At 40.8% G+C, this 19,982-nt stretch overlaps 2 protein-coding genes across 5 annotated transcripts; both read right to left on the reverse strand.

Moving 5' to 3' along the window:
• Positions 1-1,799: 1,799 nt before the first annotated feature.
• LOC115748231 (phosphoinositide phospholipase C 2-like) lies at positions 1,800-11,086 on the reverse strand. 3 transcript variants are annotated; one of them, XM_048283429.1, is made up of 9 exons: positions 10,628-11,086; positions 4,731-4,927; positions 4,358-4,493; positions 4,024-4,272; positions 3,708-3,931; positions 3,317-3,434; positions 2,864-3,016; positions 2,664-2,750; positions 1,800-2,256 (listed from the first exon to the last, which is right to left on the reverse strand). In XM_048283429.1, exons 1-9 carry the CDS (start codon positions 10,943-10,945, stop codon positions 1,963-1,965), a joined length of 1,776 nt encoding a protein of 591 aa, XP_048139386.1. In that variant the 5' UTR covers positions 10,946-11,086; the 3' UTR covers positions 1,800-1,962. The 3 variants fall into 3 exon arrangements, with proteins under 3 accessions (XP_048139386.1, XP_030540558.2, XP_030540556.1); XM_030684698.2 differs by lacking the exon at positions 10,628-11,086 and adding an exon at positions 5,256-5,671; XM_030684696.2 differs by lacking the exons at positions 1,800-2,256; positions 2,664-2,750; positions 2,864-3,016; ... (3 more) ...; positions 4,358-4,493; positions 4,731-4,927 and adding exons at positions 6,836-7,302; positions 7,599-7,685; positions 7,784-7,936; ... (3 more) ...; positions 9,324-9,459; positions 9,734-9,930 and having other exon boundaries at positions 10,628-11,067.
• A 1,653-nt stretch (positions 11,087-12,739) lies between these two features.
• On the reverse strand, positions 12,740-16,969 carry LOC115748232 (phosphoinositide phospholipase C 6-like). 2 transcript variants are annotated; one of them, XM_030684700.2, is made up of 9 exons: positions 16,479-16,969; positions 15,466-15,662; positions 15,113-15,248; positions 14,778-15,013; positions 14,484-14,684; positions 14,257-14,374; positions 13,517-13,669; positions 13,351-13,437; positions 12,740-13,125 (listed from the first exon to the last, which is right to left on the reverse strand). In XM_030684700.2, exons 1-9 carry the CDS (start codon positions 16,818-16,820, stop codon positions 12,832-12,834), a joined length of 1,764 nt encoding a protein of 587 aa, XP_030540560.1. In that variant the 5' UTR covers positions 16,821-16,969; the 3' UTR covers positions 12,740-12,831. The 2 variants fall into 2 exon arrangements, with proteins under 2 accessions (XP_030540560.1, XP_030540559.1); XM_030684699.2 differs by having other exon boundaries at positions 14,484-14,683; positions 14,768-15,013.
• Positions 16,970-19,982: the final 3,013 nt, after the last annotated feature.

The raw sequence follows: 19,982 nt of genomic DNA on the forward strand, positions 1-19,982 counted from the left end.
ATTAAATAAATTTAAAGTTCAGGGACATTGGACCAATTTATGTCATCAAAACTTTGCGGATTTGTACTTCTCTCCCTTCCTATCGTGCAACGGGATAGCATGAAATCCAGTTTTTAGAATTTTTCCTTGTATTAATCCAATTTAACCCATGGTAAATTTGTAACATGCGTACCAATTTGAGATTTTTCTTCATAAAAAAAATTAATTTAAGGTAAATTTGTCACAAGTGTGCTAGCTTATGATTTTTTGTGGTAAAAAAGATAGTTTGGGTAAAATTTATCGCAACTGAACCAATTTAAGATTTTTCGTGATAAAAAGAAATAGTTTGGGGTAATTGGAACCAAAATTGTGATTGGATTTAAAGTTGGAGATTTTTTTAGGAAATTAAGCTCGATAAAAAATGATTGCTGAATCTGGCCCCATGAAGGAAAGAAAATGACTTTTGAAAAAGAAGGACTAATATGGGAAATGAGGGTCAAGATCAAAAAATCCCAAGCTAGTATTATTCCAAACTAAATTTTCGTATCAGAAAAATCTCAAACTGGTATATCCGTGCTACAATTATCCTAAGTTAATTTTATGGTCATAAAAAATTATCAACTGGTATATTCATGGCACGCTTACCTCCAAATTAATTTTCGTGTCACAAAAAGTTAGGAATTCCGAAAGTTGAGGGAGCTCTTAGGGCAATATTAGCAAATTTCCCAATCTAAGATTATGGTGATACGAGATAAATGTGATACTGATATATCGGTTTGAGATTTTTGACAACTTGAAAATTAATTTAGAATAAATGTGTCATGAGCATACCCGAGATTTTTTATGGTATTAACCGGTCGATGTATGCACAAAGCCTTTTTTTTTTGGGGGGGGGTTCAAATACAACGTAAAAATTTCAATAGTCAAGAATTGCATACATGAAGTAACTACCATCAACTCTTTTAAACATAAGCGATAATAACACAAATAATCTCTTAACTTTAATCCAATGTGCAATATGGCATCGGAACTTTAAATTCGTTCAATGTGCCACCGAACTTTAGCCCAATGTATGATATCACTTTTAATTTGTTCAGTATGGTCTCTAGGTTTGTTGTTCATATTCAATTTAATCCCTAGACTGTATGAAAATGTTAATTATTGTCCTTTCATTAATTCATGTTTATGGACTACATTAAACATTCTTATACAGTTTAGGATATAAATTGAATATGTACAAAAAATTTAGGGACCATATTGAACAACTTAAAAGTTCGTAGACGAAATTGCACATCGAGATAAAGTTCAAAGACCACATTGAATAAATTTAAAGTTTAAGGGCATTGGACCGATTTATGTCATTTAACCTGCAAGCAAAGACAGGCACTAGCTAAACGCAGGACACAAGATGGACCAACGAAAATAACCGTCCCTTGTCTTCGCGTGACCCTCGACGACATCGTTTTGCCAGGTCGAGAGACAAGTCGTTGCCATTCATTGAAACTGCAAATGGGAAGTCTCAACCCACAACAGCTTCGGCTGCACAGCACTGCAGATGCCATGTAATCTGGCCCTGAATTAGATCTGATCATACAAAATGAACACGCATCAAAACTTTGCGGATTTGTACTTCTCTCCCTTCTTATCGAGTTATCTTGCAACGGGAGAGCATGAAATCCGGTTTTTAGCTCCGACAAAAATCAGAATACAGACGACATTATAATTCAACATTTATGCTGCTATATCAGATATAGTATATCTTTTCTAGTGATTGTTATCAGTTAATTTTAATGATATTGCACCTTCAACGAGCTTGGATGATTCTTAATCGCTTGGTCGTCGCATATTTAATTCCAAGAATTGAGTTGGCGTTCATGTCTACATTATTGGGAGACACAGGGTACCAAGTTCACACTAGCTCGAAAAGCTCAGCAAAGTTCTTGCACAATCCAACTCTTTTTAATTGTGATTATGGTGACAAGTTCAGATGAATTCGAACCGCATAAGAATCCTGACAGATCGGTACTTCTCTCCCTCGTAGTTATGCAGCGGAACGGATCGTATCCCTCTTCGCAGCTCCCTTACCGGTAGGCATGTTTGGCCTCCAAAGTCGTCCTTTTCCGAAAAGTCATAATCATTAACTTCAATCCGAACTAAAGCCAGCTCCGGAGCAGTTAAAGGAAATTCGAATTCTTCGTTCCATACTGGTGTCCAATTGTCTTCCAGTGTTCCCGTTCTCTTCATTACAGTATCCGCTGGCACTCCGGCGATTCCTACCTGCATCGATGTTTGGTATTTTTATTTCAAGTTTTTCCCAACATTTCCCTGGAATCAGTGAGATTTGTCACTGGGTCTATCGACTGCCAGTGCCTACTCTTCTATTCATCAAAGAAAAAGAATTTCACAGTCAATATCGAAGGGAACACGACAGCTTCCGTTTAGACTGCCATGGAGCTTCATGATTTCTCACTTGATTCCTACTGCAGAGACTTTGTTCTTTTCAGTGAAGGATGTAGCAAACTTGAGAGCAGCATAAGAAGCAAATAACTATCGATTATGGCTTTTCAGTTTTCACGGCAACTACGATGAATAGTTGCCCGGACATGATGGTTGAAGTCTGCTCGATAGAGCAAATACCTGTTAAATGACAGCAGAATATGCATCTAGCTACAGTATAGACTTACCCGGGTGTAAAAATCCGGAGGTGAGTATGCGTCGAAATGCGTATGATCAAAATCGGAGTACCATCCCTCCCCCATGTACACAGTCACCTGCCAAGGGATAATGGATGAAGAGAAAAAAGACCTTCCAAAGAGAAAAATTTCCTGTAGAAAACAATGGCAGGCGCTTCGCAAATAATATCCGAGCGAGCAAATTCACAGACCTTCAAAGTTGTTTTCACCGGAAGTGTGGCCTTGGGATCGAAAACCTCATTATCCGCGCCCGATGTCATTAGGAATTCTGGTTTCTTGACATAACCACAACCACCATTTGCTCTGAACATTCCATGCATTAACCAGAGTGATTTTCCATGTCCCTTGTCGAAATAAGAATAGCTAATCAATACCTCTGTCATGGCTACACAGGAACTGCTATTTCTGTCCTTCCCTTTAAAGAGAACGAAAAACTTTCCACGAAATCTTTGGTTCAATCTCATCTCGTTTCACCAAAATTTAGGCTCTACTTTCTCATCAAAACAAGGTCTAACAATTAAAGATCAGACAGCTCTACAGATAATGCCTTGCAAAAACAACTTTTGCTTGGATCATCTCTACAAAAGTCGGAATGAGGCAGCGAAGGGTTTTGGGAAGACTTGACGGTAAGGAAAGAATCGTACTTGCATGTTGAGTGCGACCATTTGAGCTCCGTACCACCATCCGATCATTGGATTGTAGTTTGACGAGTCGATACGCGTGGCCTTCGGGAATACCCTCAGCAAGTTCCTCTGGGTGAACCTTTCATTGACAGATCCAGTTTAAACCATTGATTATGATAAATATGGAAGAGCTACACTGATGATTGGACATACCCAGCTGAGTATTTTGTCCACCACTGATGAAATTTACACTTCATTTGATTTGATATACTTCAGCAGTGAGCTGAGATCAGGCATGCATCATAATAATCTCGACACAATCTTTCCAGTTTCAACCCTTTCGACGTAATTCTCTCAGGCATGCTCTCTCTTTCCTTTGTGTGGATGTTAAGACGTCGACCAACTGCAATACCTGATAATGTCTTTCCCATGGCCAATGACTGCGCTTTGGAACTTCTGTTCGTTCAAGCTCAGGCGCGTGACTTTATCAGGATCAATCCTCAGGTAATTTTTTAGTCCGCCCTTTCGTTTCACTGTGTGGATAGCTATAAGCCTCACATATGCCGGCACCGCATCTCGTTGTGCTTTATTGCTGTCCTCATGTATTTCCTCATTGTCTTCTTCATCAGAATCATTCTGCCGAAAGACCACAATCAATTCGTGATTGAAAGAAGTCGTTTTGATGATTTTGTACTAAATCGAAAAAACAGAATCTTTCCGGCATATACCGAATCCCCTGCTGCAGAGTCCCCACCTCCGAGTTGAGGTGATTCTTTACCCGAAGCCTCTTCATTGTTTGCAGCCTTGCTCTTTTGCTTTTCGATTTCCTTTTCCTTCATTTCTAGGGCCTCAAGATACTTCTTTGGCTGTTTCGTCGACACTATGATACGCCACTTGAGTGACTCCGGAGAAGGAAATTCCTTTAAGCATTCCGATCCAGGAGAAAAAAGCATATCTCCATAGGTTTGAGTTACCATCTACAAACAGACCTGAGGACAGTAAGTAACACACAGAAATGGGATTTGTGGTACACACTCATGTACAAATTGCAAAAAGACTCGCCTTGGCCACTTTGGCCTGAAGATCCAGAGTGATGTGATCTTCCAAGGTTATGATGACCGGATACTCGGACGCGACGAACGCGTGCTCCTTGATAGACCTCAGACACTTTATAAGTGGCACTGGAGTGGTCAAAGTCCTAAACAGAAGAAACCAAATTGATAGTAGTCCAAATGGAGCATGCAAAAAACTAGCTAGATGAAACATAGATTCTGCAATCTATTCTTTGAGAGGAGCAAAATCATAAGGCCTATTCACAAGTTTCGTGTGCCATACACTCAGAGCATACCAGCATCATACGCAGGGCATAAGATTGGTAACAATGCTAAGTAGACGATACGAACATGCAGAATCATGGGGCGCACGATGATCCTACCCTCCATGAAGAACATCAACGTCGTCCTTAGATGAATTTGGCCACATATCCAGTTCAATCACTCTAACACCTCTGTGAAGCGCTTTGATGATCGGAACATCGCTGCAATCGCTGCTTAGCTGATTTCCTGTCAGATATGAATTGTGGCCTGTGTATATGAAGTAATGAGACAGAGGTGCATCCATGTCATGGTGCACCTGGATTTGATCCAAACGAAAAGAAAAAGAGTCACCACCAATTGTTGTTAAGAAATACAAAGGATAATACAAGTCGATGGTACGTATACTACTGAAATACTCATACTGTGTAACAATCTCAATCAAGATAAATTTCAAAATGTCTAAACAGCCAAGAGGAAAAAAATTAGAAAAGAGAGTGGAAAAGAGATGAAACAGTGAAATGATCTCATGCAAACAACACAGTGAAGGTTGTATCATGTAGCCGTCAATCAGGTACCTGAAAAAGATTTTAATCTGAGTGAAAATGAAATTACACACCTAGCTAAAAAAGGTAAACTTTTATTACCCCTTGATTTGGAGAGAGAGGAGGATTGATATCACCAAACAGGTATTTGGAAAAGGCTTCAAAGCTAATGCCCTTCTTGAGAAGTATGTTAAGGTGCTTGAGCTGACGTAGACTGTCCACTATGGCCTGTGCGTCCTCTCTCGTGGCTCTCTCTTCCTTCTGAACTTCGATCAAGAACCTGTGGAGATGATCGACGGTCATGATCCCGTTCTTCTCCGAATATTGCACAAACAGGCTCTTGATCTCGTCCGGTGCTTCCGCCACGTGGAGCTTGAACCTCCTGTGGAAGCAGAAGCACACTCGGTAGGTCTGCTTCAACATGGGTTTCGCGGGAAAAGATGTTCTATGGTCGATGAACTGTCAAGATGATGATGATGATGATGAAGAACAAAGAAACGCGTGAATGTTGGAGTTGATGAGGACTCTTTTCTTTTTGCTTTTTGGAGGACCAACTAATAAAGTGACGATTATATGCTAAGGATGAATGATGGGGATTGCTCAAGTTTATTCTTGAGAAAAAGTTGATTGTGATACGTAAAGAAGATGCTTCTTATTTGAGGATATATCTGTTTCGCATAAAGCAATTGAAAAATTGTGTAGTCAGAAATAACCGACCTTACTATCATATTATCATACTAGTAGCTTCCTTTTATTTATTTAGGAAAGAGAATATTAAATAAGGGCCCGAAGTATTTTTATTTTTTCAAAGAGTTTGAATTAAACCTTGTTTCAAATAAGGACCCGAAGTGTCCTCATTTTCTCATATAAAGATTTGAAATGGACCTTGTTTCAAGGGTCTAACCAAGGGTATTCTTGTCATTTAATTTTTAAACTTTTTTTAATTCTTTTCTTTTATTTTTTTTCCATTTCTTTTTTTTTTTCCTTTGTTGTGGCCGGCGAGGGCAGCCGACCTGACCCTTGACGGTGACCGGTATGGCCGGCCACTGGCGAAATGAATGAAAAAAAATGAAAAAAATAAAACAAAATAAGTGAAAGAAGAAAATGCTTTTAGTCAGGCCCTTCTTTGAAATAACGAGGACACACCAGGTTCTTATTTAAAACAATGTCCACTTCAGGCTCTTATTTGAGAAAATAATAACACTTCACCCCTTTATTTGAAATTTTTCTCAATATTTTTATCAAGTGGATGCCAATAAGAAAGGGCGAGAAAAGCAGAACGACTATCTTGACCATTGTAATGTTTATGGACCTAAAATTTAATGTGATTATTAGGCAAATGAAGTTTCACGTGCATTTTGACCGAAAAAAAAAAATAAGTTCCACGTGCATGATCATAATGCTACTCATGCAATAAACAAGAAAACAAAATGGACGAGCGGATTCATGAAAAAAGGAAAAAGCACAAAAAAAAAAGGTCTTATTTGTGTTATTTCATTCTTAAATCTTTTAATTGGGCTAATTTAGTTCAAAACATTCTGCATTTGTGCTAATTGAGTCCATTCGATCAATTTTAACTGAAATTTATTGACGTGAATTCGGGCCATCCCACATGGCGCGGTCAACGCTAACGGAGATATATTGGCAACTAGTTGAACAAACTGACAAAAGAGGAGTTTGGATGATTCTTAATCTCACGTTGGTTGCATATGTAGTTCCAGCATCGAACTGCCAGTCATGTCTACACATTATTAGGACACAGCCACAGGGTACCACGTTCAAACCAACTACCAAACGTTTCAGGAAAGTTTTTACACAGTCCGACTCACATCGACTTGTGATTCCGGCAACAAATTCAAACGAATTCGAAGCGCATAAGAAGCCTCACCGATCGGTACTTCTCTCCCTCGTAGTTATGGAGCGGAACCGATCGTATCCCTCTTTGCAGCTCCCATACCGGCAGGCATGTTTGGCCTCCAAAGTCGTCCTTTTCCGACATGTCGTACTCATGAACTTCGATCCGAAGTAGAGCCAGTTCTGGAACGGTTAAAGGGAACTCGAACTCTTCGTTCCAAACAGGTGTCCAATTGTCTTCCACTGCTCTGGTTCTTTTCATGACAGTATCCGCTGGAACTCCGGCGATTCCTACCTGCATTCATTTTAGCTATTCTATTTCAAGTTCTCCCAAACATTTCCTCGAAATGTCGAAAGTTTGTCATGGTTCCAATCGAAGGGTAAACCCCGATTCCTGTTAGACTGCTGTGGAGCTCCATGATTTCTCACTTGGTTCCTACTGCAGGGACTTTCTTCTTTCATAGCGACTAAGATAAATAGTTGCCGGAACATGAAGGTTGAAGCCGCTCGATAGAGCAATTACCGTGACGATGCAGATCATAACTTGTCAAGTGACAGCAGAGCATGTATCCTAGCCATGTATCGACTTACCCGGGTGTAGAAATCCGGAGGTGAGTATGCGTCGAAATGCGTTCGATGAAAATCATAGTACCATCCTTCTCCCATATACACAGTCACCTGACAAGTTGATAAACAAGAAAATGGAACATAGACCTTCGAAAGAGGAAAGATTGCAATTGGAAACAATGGCAAGCTGAGTGAGTAGATTCGCTCACCTTCAAAGTTGTCTTCACCGGAAGTTTGGCCTTGGGATCTAAAACCTCACTATCGGGGCCAGATTCCATTAGGAATTCTGGTTTCTTGACATAACCACATCCGCCATTTGCTCTGAACATTCCATGCATTAACCACAGTGGCCTTCCATGTCCCTTTTCGAAACAAGAATAGCTATTAGTACCTGTGTCGCAGCAACACAGGATCCGCCATTTTTTGTCTGCCCCTTCAAAGAGAAAGAACGATTTCCACAAAATCTTTGGTTCAATCTCATCTCATTTCTGATCTTCACATGTGCCTGTACTAAAGGCCTAATGACACCAGAATTTAGGCTCTATTTTCATATCAAAACAAGTTCTACCAGTGAAAGATTAGACTGTGCTCTACTGACAATCCCTTGGAAACACAAGTTTTGCTTGGATCGTCTCCAGAAAAGTGGGAACGATGCGGGGATGGATTTTGGGAAGACTAATGGCGGGCAAAGAGAAATACCTGCATGTTGAGGGCAACCATTTGAGCTCCGTACCTCCATCCGACCATGGGATTGTAGTTTGACGAGTCGATACGCGTACTCTTCGGGAACACCCTCAGCAAGTTCCTCCGGGTGAACCTAACATAGACAGATCCCGTTAACATTGTTGCACATGATTTACAATAGATTATGAGGAATATGGAAGAGCTACACTCATAAATAGCCGAGTATATTTTCCACTATTGATGAAATTTGAACTTCATTTAAGTTCATACACTTTAGCAGTGAGCTGAGATCAAGCATGCGTCATTATAAATATTGACATAACCTTTCCAGCTTTAACTATTCTGAGATTATTTTCCCTGGCGTGCTTCCTCTTTCCTTTGTCTAGATGTTAAGATGTCGGCCGACGACATGCACATGCAATACCTGATAAGGTCTTTCCCGTGGCCAGCGATTGCTTTTTCGAGCTTTTGCTCGTTTAAGCTCAAGCGTGTTACTTTATCAGGATTGACCCTCAGGTAATCTGTCAATCCACCCTTTCGTTTCACTGCGTGGATAGCTATAAGCCTCACATATTCCGGCATCATGTCTCGCTGTGCTTTATCACCGTCATTGAGTACTTCTTCGTGATTATTGTCTTCTTCATCAGAATCATTCTGCAGAAAGACCGGGATTCGGTGATTAAATAAAGTCTCGTGATTACTTTTTACAAAACATAAAATCAGTCATTTACCGAATCACCAGCTGCAGAGTCCCCGCGTTTGAGTTCAGGTAGTTCTTTACCCCAAGCATCTTCATGGGTCGAGGCCTTGCTGTTTTGCTGTTCAATTTTCTTTTCCTTGATTTCTTGGGCCTCAAGATACTTCTTTGGCGGTTTTGTTGATATTATGATACGCCTCTTGAGTGACTCAGGGGAGGGAAATTCCTTTAAGCATTCCGTTCCGGGACAAAACAGCATGTCTCCATAGGTTTGATTGACCATCTACAAATAGATCCGAGGAAAGTAAATAATACACAAAAATTTATGTGAGGTACACATTCACACACAAAACTTCAAATAGACTCGCCTCGGCTACTTTGGCCTGTAGATCCGGAGTGATGTGGTCTTCCAAGGTTATGATGACCGGATACTCGGACGTGACGAATGCATACTCCTTAATAGACCTCAGACACTTTATAAGTTCCACTGGAGTAGTTAAAGTCCTAAATAGATAATACGAAATTAATAGCAGTACATATGGAGCATGCGAGCTAGATCAAACATCAGCTTCTGCGATATTTCATTTCAGAGGAGCAAAATAATAAGACATTTACAAGTTTCATGTGCCATACATTTAGAGCATATCAGCATCCTGCTTTTCAAGTTGTTCACATTATGAAAACGTTTCGGGGAGTTAATATGCAGGGAATAAGATTAGTAATAGTTCTGGTTAGACGACATGAACATGTAGAATCATGTCGAGCGTGATCATCGTACCCTCCGTGAAGAACATCGATGTTGTTCTTAGATGAATTTGGCCATATGTCCAATTCAATCACTCTAACGCCTTTCTGGAGGGCTTCAATGATTGGAACATCACTGCAATCGCTGCTTAGCTGATTTCCGGTTAGATACGAATTGTGGCCTGTGTATATGAAATAATGAGACAGAGGGGCATCCATGTCATGGTGCACCTGGATTAGATCCAAAAAGAAAAATAAGATGTCACTACCGCCTATTGTCAAGAAAAATAAGGGATAATGCGTCAACAGGACATGTACGACTGGAATACTCATACTGTGTCGCCATACACTGCACGCGGTGCTTATATCAGTGAGACAACAAATGAACAATAAGCTCCAGAACAATACAGGAACGACCAAGGTTCCATTTGTTTCGCGAAAAATGAGGTATTTCTGGAAAACAACTTAATTTAATGAAAAGGAGAGTACTGAGCTTCTTTAAGGAATTTGAGTTTGAGCATCTTGAACGAAAGAAAGAATTATAATATGAATTTCCCCTTGTCTCATCCTTTTGGGAGGGTACACTGGAAAGGAAAAGAAACAATTCTCATTGACTTTTCTAACTTTGCATCTCCAGAACAATCACACTGTTTGGGTCATGTTTTCAAAGGTATAAATCATCGTTTCTTATCAAAAGCACTCCTATCATCATGTTGTAACTATCTCAATCAAGCTAAATTTCATGTCTGAAGACCCAGGAAGAAAAACGAAGAAAAGAGAGTGGAAAAGGGTTCAAACAGTGAAAGGATCTTATCCAAACAACATAGAATATTAAGTGATGGATATTCATGAAGCATCAATCAGATCTTTATTTGGATCTTTAGATTCAAAAATAGAATTTCATACGTAAAAAACATGTTTTTGTTACCCCTTGATTTGGAGAGAGAGGAGGGTTGACATCACCAAACAGGTATCTGAAAAAGGCTTCAGGGCTGAGGCCCTTCCTGTGGAGTATGTTAAGATGCTTGAGCTCACGCAGACCGTCCACGATGGCCTGTGCGTCCTCTCTCGTGGCTCTCTCTTCCTTCTGAACTTCGACCAGGAACCTGTGGAGATGATCGACGGTCATGGTCCCGTCCTCCGAGTATTGCATGAAGAGGCTCTTGATCTCGTCCGGCGCTTCCGCCGCATGGAGCTTGAACCTCCTGCGGAAGCAGAAGCACACTCGGTAGGTCTGTTTCGACATGGGTTTCGCAGAAAAATACGGTCTTTTGTCGATGAACACTGAAGATGAAGAAGAAGAAGAAAGGAAACAAGAACAAGAGACTGGATTCACTTCTTTCTCTTTCTCCAGGGGGCAGTGTTAATGATGTGAACTGTCGAGTTGACCCATTTCTTTTTCTTTTGTTTCTTTGTAGGAGCCAACTGATAAAGTGATGCTTGCACATTATGGTTAAATACAGGGGATTGGTCAACTTTAATCTGGAGAGTGATTCGTGAAGAGGGATAAGGTGATTGAGATCCGTGAAGAAGATGCTTCTCCGACAAAAGCTGATGTGAGGTTTTGTTTTGTTTATAATTTTTTTTAGTATATTTGAGAGAGGAGTTAAAGTTCTGGCCTAAAAAAAAAGGATGAGAGAAGTACAATCATTATCTTGGCCCTTGAAATGTTTATTGAACTGAAATTCAATGTAATTATTTGGTTAATGGACCTTCACGTACGCAGAGAAACAAAATGGATGAACAGATTAAAGAACTTGGCACTATCTAGAAAAGCTATGACCGGGATTCCCTAAGAAACATATGATTGGTTATGTTTAAGAGTACTTACAACGCTCGATTCTACGATCTAAACTTAATTATCGACGGTTCATATTAAGAAAGAGCTAATATACAACGAAAATGCAATCTCCTTCTTCGGCCCTATCTTAGCCATGATAATAGGGGGCGCGATACATGACTTTCCAATGCATTAGATTGGCCCATCGTCCGTTTATTCTTCTATGAATCCTTTCTTTAAGAAGGTAACTTGTTCGTACATGGAATCAGATCAAAAATAGAAAAAATCAGCATAATCAAAAGTATAAAACAATCTCTCTTCTGCAGCGTCTTTAGTGTTGAACTATTGTGCTACGTTGCTTGACAACATGTTTAATATGCTCTTTCAACACATAAGATCTCCTTCCATCTACAAGATTAAGCTTTTGAGTTGGACTTCGCAAGATTTAGAGTTTCTGTACAGTGATTTGCCATCTATATTTGGCGTTTATTCGATTGTTTAAATTCAGGAACCTGTAATTTTCAGATCAATTTCTATAATGACAACAACAATGTTAGGTTCAAGTCACCTTTGGAAGAAGCAATCCCAGCGTGTTCCACACATTGCCTCCAATTACCTTTGAATGGACATTTCTAACCACCATAACAGGACAAGAGCAGCTTATTATGCAGTACCAGCAATCAATGTGTGGTGCTGTTTCTCTGGCCCAGAAGCATATGATGGCTGCAGGCGTAAGGTCCAAAAGAAGAAGAAGAAGACGCTTTCCAACAAACGCCAACGAAGACAATTGCTGTCGGAGCAAAAAGCAGGTGAAGAACAAGAATGGCCTGACGTTATTTTCAGTCTCAAAGAACTGCAAACAAATGGCCACCATAGGCCGCGAAACAAGAATCGACCAAGCCCAGCCAGTCGTAAATTGTTCGCTGAAGATGACGTGTGAAAGCTGATGCAGATAGGACACAGAAAAGGGACATCAGAAGCAAGCATCTTTCTCGCTGTCAGCAACGATAAGGTCCCAGGAGAAAATGATTGCTGAATCTGGGCCAAGAAAGAAAGAAAAGGACTCTTGCAGGAGAAGAAGAAAAAGGAAAGAGGAAAATGATTTTTGCACCAATGCCATGAAAAAAAAAAAAAAATCAGCCGCATAACCATAGATAACGTCCTTTTGCAAGGTCAAGTGACAATTCGCCATTTTTGAACCAGCCATCCACTCAAAAGTTAAGCTGAACATGTAGAATGAATAGGCGCAACTGCAGATGAGAAATCTGTAAACGACAGCTTCTTCTGCAGAACAATGCAAATACAACATAATCTAGCCCGGAATGAAATGAGATAGGTTTCTGCCTATCTAATCACACAAATTGAAACCGCATAAGAAGCTTCACGGATTTGTACTTCTCTCCCTTCTTATCGTGCAACGGGATCGCGCGGAATCCGGTTTTTAGCTCTGATATGGGAAGACACGTCTGCCCGCCGAAATCGTCCTTCTCGGACCTGTCGTACTCTCTTACTTCTATCCGAAGCAAGGCCAGCTCTGGGACGGTCAGCGGGAATTCGAATTCTTCGTCCCAAACAGGAAACCAGTCGTTTTCGATGATCCTCGTCTTCTTCTTGGCATTATCGCCTGGCACTCCAACAATGTGCACCTGAAATGGAAATAAATCAGTGGCTTAGTATCAATCAAGAAGAGATTCGACCGTTCATTTTGGTTCAGTTTCTTTCTTCATGCAACTGCTCAGAAACCTATAAAAGATACGTTCAGTTTTGAATTTTTTTGTTGGTCCAAAACCTTCCAATGGAGGCCGAAACTTCTCACCCTTGGACTACCTAAAATGGGATTCTTATCGGATCATTACAAAATTTCTTCTAACCTTCGCGTAGAAGTCTGGAGGTGAAAAAGTGTCGAAGTGTGTTGGGCTAAATTCCAAGTGCCATCCGTCCCCCATATATACTCTGACCTGATCCTCCAAACACAATGTTAACTTAATTCAACACTATAAGACCAAATTAATTGGTATATTAAGATGAGTCGCGAACCTTCAATGTCTTCTTTACAATGTGCTCTCTTTTAGGATCATGTACTTCCTTGTTAGGACCCTGCCGCATCAAAAACTCGGGCTTCTTCACATAACCACACCCTCCGTTGGCTCTAAACATCCCGTGCATCTTCCAGAGCCATTTCCCGTAGCCCTGCCATGTGAAAGCTCAAGTAAGCTCAAAAGAGGCTCAAGACACATTACTATGTATCGACCAGCACTTGCAGAAGAATCTGCTCGAAGGGGAAAGATTTTCAGATTCGGACTATGTCGGAAACATTGGTTGCTTAAATTTGTGTGTATTTGCAACTGGATTTTCATGTAAATGTTGGAATCTATGCTTGCCGAAAGCACCTCAATCAAGAAAAGCTGAGCAATAGAGCAACTGACTACTTGATAACGGATGCTAACAACTAAGAGAAGTTCTGCGTTACATAGATTGATATCAGCAAAAACAATCTTCAGCCGATCACATAGAGCATGGCTACTATTCTGGCTATGACCCATGCATACAGAAACGACACGGACATACTATTATCAGATGTGTACTGTGCTCTTGTATCAGTTAGATGTACTGTGGCATTAATTAAATGCCATGCTATCGAGTTCTATAGAACATTAAATCCGGTCGCAGAAACGGAAGGGAAGAAAAGATGACAATGTCTGGTCATAGAGCTCAATCTAGAAATTCTAATTCATGCCATCGTCAATTTGTGGAAATGGAAAGAAAAGGAGATGAACCTGCATATTAAATGCGACCATTTGAGCGCCGTGCATCCAACCGAGATGGGGATTGTAATTCGAGGAAGTGACTCTTGTTCCTTTGGGATACACTCTTAAGATGTTCCTTTGAGTGAACCTGACATGAACAACAGCATACCGAGGACAAACTATTAAAAGAAGGAGCGAAAACTAGGAGCTCTAAAACAACTTGCAAATCCTCAATATGGGTTCTTTTCAACAAGTACCTCACCAAATCAGTGCCATGAGATGAAGCGGCTTTCTCAAGCCCCTGTTCGCTCAAACTTAAACGCCTAACTCTATCTTCAAAAACTCGTAACGCCTCCTTCAAGCTGCCCTTTGGTTTCCCTGCGTGTATTGTGATTAGGCGTCTGTATTCGGGTGTCTGGTTTGCATTGGTGTCTTCACAATCTTGATCGCTTTCACTCTGTGATGTATTTCATGTTCTCTTAAGGACAAAACGAAAAATCGCAACTTTAGGAAAATGACAAATTAGGTAGCCAAGTCTTACCCTGTAATCGCAATCAAACTCAGATGTAGAGTCAGGCGTTTCCTTCCCCCCAGCTTCGTCTTCAGATGAATGCGTACCAGTCGGTGAAAATAAAGACTTATCCTTGGCGCTTTTAGATTCAAGAAACTCTTTCGGCGGTTTGGTTGAGATGATGATCCGGTTCTTAAGTGACTCCGGTGAAGGGAATTCTGCTAAAAAATCTGCTTTTGGGTAGTGCAATGTATCCCCGAATATTTGAGTGGCCATCTGCATCACAAAACTATCTGAGACAATAAATGGCTGATCACCAATGGAAATGAATGCTAAAAAAATTTCAACTATGAAATGAAAGAAATGGTATACAACCTCTGCAACTTTTGCCTGGAGTTCCGGTGTAAGATGGTCTTCTAAAGTGATTATAACCGGATACGGGGATTTGACAAAGGCATACTCTTTTATGGACTCCAAACACTTGACAAGCATAACGGGACTCGTTAGCGTCCTGCAGTCGAATATGAAAAGGTTCAGAATATCATCATTCGGTCTTAATCAGTTCAAACCAATACAAAGCCATTGATATATTGGAAAAGTTCTTATTCATGAACTGACGCTCGGTTAATCTAGGCTAGTTCAACATTCTGACGGTAAACATAACTTCAACAGGAGTAAGGACTAGGCCATATCAAGAACGGGAAAACGAAAGGGCGAAGTTTTTGTACCTCCCGTGAAGAACAAGAATGTCATCTTTGTCTGAGTTGGGCCACATGTCAAGTTCGATCACTCTCACGCCTCTCTGCAAAGCTCGTGTAATAGGGGCATCGCTGCAGTCGCTGCTCAACTGGTTCCCGGTGAGGTAGGAATTGTGCCCCGTGTATATGAAATAATGTGACAAGGGTGCAGTCATATCATGGTGCACCTGCCATTCAAGATATCACCCTCATCAAGGACTAAAGTGCGGTCTAGATGCATTGTTCAGAGCTCCATTTCAAATCCTACTCACTTCAAATGCCAAGCTCCCTGTCGATACAACATTAAGCACTACATGTAATTTCTAGTATTTTGGCAAACAAAGCAACTTGTAAGATTAATTCCCGCGCCATCGGATTGTGATGTAGACCTCAGTGGTATCGGATGCACGTCAACTTGAGACGCAGCAATTCTTCTTCCTAAAGCATGAACCAATAATGACCGCAGAACCCGACATTTTCTGTGTTCACTAACTTTCATGTGAAGCACCGCCGGTCGAAGAAACTGTTCCCACAGGCAAGCCCGTGATCGAGATCCGTGTACATGTAACTATTAACTTAATTTGATGATGTACATGCGGCAAGTTCGGAAAAGACCGCTCACAGAAGCATTTTCTTCGACCGCACAGTGCATCGAACTTATGCTAGTAGAGAAAAAGCAACGCCAATGCTACTTAGTGGAATAGGATTCGATAGCTGAAAAGTGCTCAAACGCGGGAAAATGGAACGTCACAGAAGCAATTTTTGCTGATCTTTTTTTTTTTTTTTGGTCGGAATTTTTGCTGATCCTTAGTAAGTCATGGATGGGCAAAAACAAAAATCACATGCCACGTCATCGTCATCGTCCTACAAAATCTATCGCCAAACTTGGAGAGATCAAATCAAACGTCGCAGTCCCCTGCATTTTTCTCGTATACCAAACGGAAGAACAGAGCATTTGACATTTCAACCATCAGAGAGAGAGAGGGTGGGGTTTAGCCGCTGACCTGGCACGAGATGGGCCCGTTGAGATCGTCGCGCAATAAGTAATGGAAGAAATCGTCGAGCGCGAGGCCTTGCTTGGGGTTGGGAATGGGGACCAAATGGAAATTGGTGCGGAGGACCTCCTCCACCACGCGATCCGCCTCCGACGCGGCGGCGCCGGTCGGCTCGCCCTGGTGCTCCGCCATGAACAGCCGCAGCTGGTCGGGGCCCATGTGGGTCCCGCCGTTGGAGAACCTGAGGAAGGCCTCCTTGACGTCTTGCGGGGGCTCGATCTCGGTGATCTTGAACTTCCGGTTGAAGTACTTGAACATCTTGTAGTTGTAGCTCCCAGTCGAGGATGTCATCGTGGCGTCTGTTTTCTTGGTGTCCTGTGATTGATCTGCTTCCTTTATACCCCCTTCGTTCTTCGGAAAGATTGGAGGAGAGAGAGAGAGAGAGAGAGAGAGAGAGAGAGAGGTTGCGGGGAGTGGAGGAAGAAGAAGAAGAGAGGAGGATTTGTTGCTGAATCGTCGGACTTTTGACGTGTCCGACGTTAGCCGCGAAGTTCTTTCAACATTAAAACAGAACTTTAATGTGTAGATTATCGTTGACCGACGTGTCGAAATTTATGAAATTAGTTCGCGCGTTATATCTCCATTTATTACATGGATATGCCTACCTTTAAAGTGCATTCCCTCGTGCTCTAGAATTCCAACACTCCATTATATTCCCAGCCGACCCCTTAGTTATTTACAGATTTTCAATTATTTCCTCTTTTGCGTCATTTTCACCTTAATTATATTTTTATTGACAAGTCCGGCTATCGTTCAAGCCGCCAATGTTGAGATTAACATGTTCTTTGCTAGCACGTAATTTCAATGTCATTAATGAGGTGCGTTCCATATCTTTATCACATTTGTACCTGGAATATGCCTGTGATTTATATTGTTAAAATAGAGTGCCGGCCCATGCAGCAAATTACTAAAAAATAAAATAAAAAAAGAGGTTTTAAAGTTTATCATACGATAAAAAAAAAATTGGAAAGAAAAGACTACTCTTTCACACCCAAAAGGACAAAGAAGTTGGACGCGTATCGGTCAGGGCCGACTACTTGCGTCGACCGACCCTCTTGACTTTTGCCCCCTGACCGGTAAGTTTTTTCATCCACGACATACGCCCATCAACTTCATTGAACGTGTCTGAGAAAATATGTCTCCAATTTGAGCAGTGAAGGAGATCTGATTCGAGTAGGTTTTTTAGTTTGAATTAGAGATAATCAGTACTCGAGTGAGTTGTTACTAGGGGTGATCATGAGCCGGGTCAAGTGGATAGGGTCCAAACGTAGATCCCGAACCGACCAAGTTATAACCCGTTCCCAGGTTTTGAAACCTAAAATCGATCATGTTTGTCCTGGAATTTGTTTTGGAACCGACTTCGTTTTTCAGTCCGGTTCCAAGGTCTACCCGAAAACTTGTTTTCATTTTATTTTATTTTTCTTATTTTATTTTTTCCATCAAAATAATATGAGTATCGATGAACTTATCTCGCTTTGGATAGCTGCGTCGGTGTCGGTGAGATGGAAAAGAGAGGTGACAGCGAGAGGTTATGGTGGCTAGTCTAGCAACAATGAGACAAAAAGCGACGACGAGTTGTGTTGTATTTTTGTGGTGCCGATGATGGCGACAACTAGAGAGAGAGAGAATAGATGGAAAACATGAAACAAAGGAGGGGAGGCAAGGCTGACAAATGAGGCTAGAATTTCTTTTTTTAAAAGAGTAGCTAAAATCGGTCCGGGTGGGTCTCCACCTAGAATCGGGAACCGCACCGGTTTCAACCATTCACCAAAAAGTGAAATCGATTCCCGGATCGGTTTGAACAGGAACAGATTCCCGATCCTATTTTTCAGGTGGTCCGATCCAGGCCCTGGGTAAATCCGGTCCGATTGCACACCCCTAGTCATTACCGACCCAAAATAGGAAATGAACCCGTCACTCCCATTTCCAAATTTGAGTAGGTTTTATAAATGGACATTTCTATTTTTGGATCAAAATATCCATACATGTACATGCATAAGAAATGAATCCTCGTCATGAGTTGCAGCCAAGAGATGAGTGTTCGAGCCGATTTCTTGTGGTAGGATTACGGGAGATTGTTTAGCGAGGTATTGTGACGACTAACCATTGCATGAGTTAGCGAATGTAATTAGAATCGCCAAAAATTAAAGCGTGGTTGTAATCTCTAGTGTATAGTGAAATCCCCTACTGCTCTTCCCATGTCATACCTATCGAACTAACCAAATCCGGTGTCTAATTCATCTCGGTCATTTTGTTTAATTCAGTGTACGATTATTTGTTTTTCGCAACAGAGTATTGCGCGTTAAAAAGCTCGATGGGTAAATCAAACGCGAAGGTTTCCGATTTCATGAGATTATCTTTCACAGTCAACCCTGATTTGGGAACATGGAAATACTATGCACATTTGGACCATTAGCGACGAGCATTAGTCATTCTTTTTATTATCCTTTGGATTCGAAAATGTCTTAGCCATCTGCACGTGTCGTCAACCTTTTTGATCAGTCAACCTTTTTGATCAAATTAGATCCATGGACTATAATTTCATATTGTTCTCCGTCGTAATGACCGGACAGTAGCTATATGGTGAAAAAGATGAATCTGACTCTGGATCCGTACACGTTGAAAAGTGTAGCCAGCCAAGGACTAGATCGAGATGAATTACAATTTAAGTAAATCTGGTGGAGTGAATGTCTAGAACAAGTCTGAACGCAACAATGCTGGACTTATAGATTTCGGGTTTACAATTCATAAGATTTCGTTCATTTCACGGTATCCCCTTTCATATTTGCTTATAATGGTAACGTCGAACCGATTAAAAGCAGTCGCATACACCCATTTTAGTGACGACCCAAATATTACCGTATAAATTGTGCATCCGCGCTAGAATTTCGGTGCGAGCCATAAACTACTACTCATTTCAAGCGAGCTCATCACCGTTACCCTTGCTACTTTGTTAACGCTTACTCTATGTTTTGGTTGAACCTATTCGACCAAGGTTGCTGAGAAGCAAGCGAGGGCATTTCGAACTTGTGATCAAGAGGGACTTGAAACCACTTGGGAAAACCACCGCCAATTATGGCGGCGGCGACAATGGCGAGTTAATTATTTTAGGGAAAATTTCAAATAAAAACTTAAAGTGTACTTATTTTCTCAAATAAGATTTTAAAGTAAACCTTATTTTGAATAAGAACCTAAAGTGCCATCATTGTTTCAAAAAAGGATCTGAGCAAGGGCATTATTGTCATTTTCTTAAAATTTTTTTTTCCTATTTTTTTCTTTGTAAATGAAAAAAAGAAAGAAAAAAGGAAAAACAATAAAAAAAAAAGAGTAAATGACGAAAATACATTTGGCCATGTCTTTCTTTGAAATAATAATGGCACTTCATATCTTTATTTAAAACAAGATTCACCGCAAGCCCTTATTTGAAATTTTTTGACCTTGGAAGCATCATAG

This window comes from Rhodamnia argentea, chromosome 8 (assembly GCF_020921035.1).
Source record: "Rhodamnia argentea isolate NSW1041297 chromosome 8, ASM2092103v1, whole genome shotgun sequence".
NCBI classification, from domain to species: Eukaryota; Viridiplantae; Streptophyta; class Magnoliopsida; order Myrtales; family Myrtaceae; genus Rhodamnia; species Rhodamnia argentea.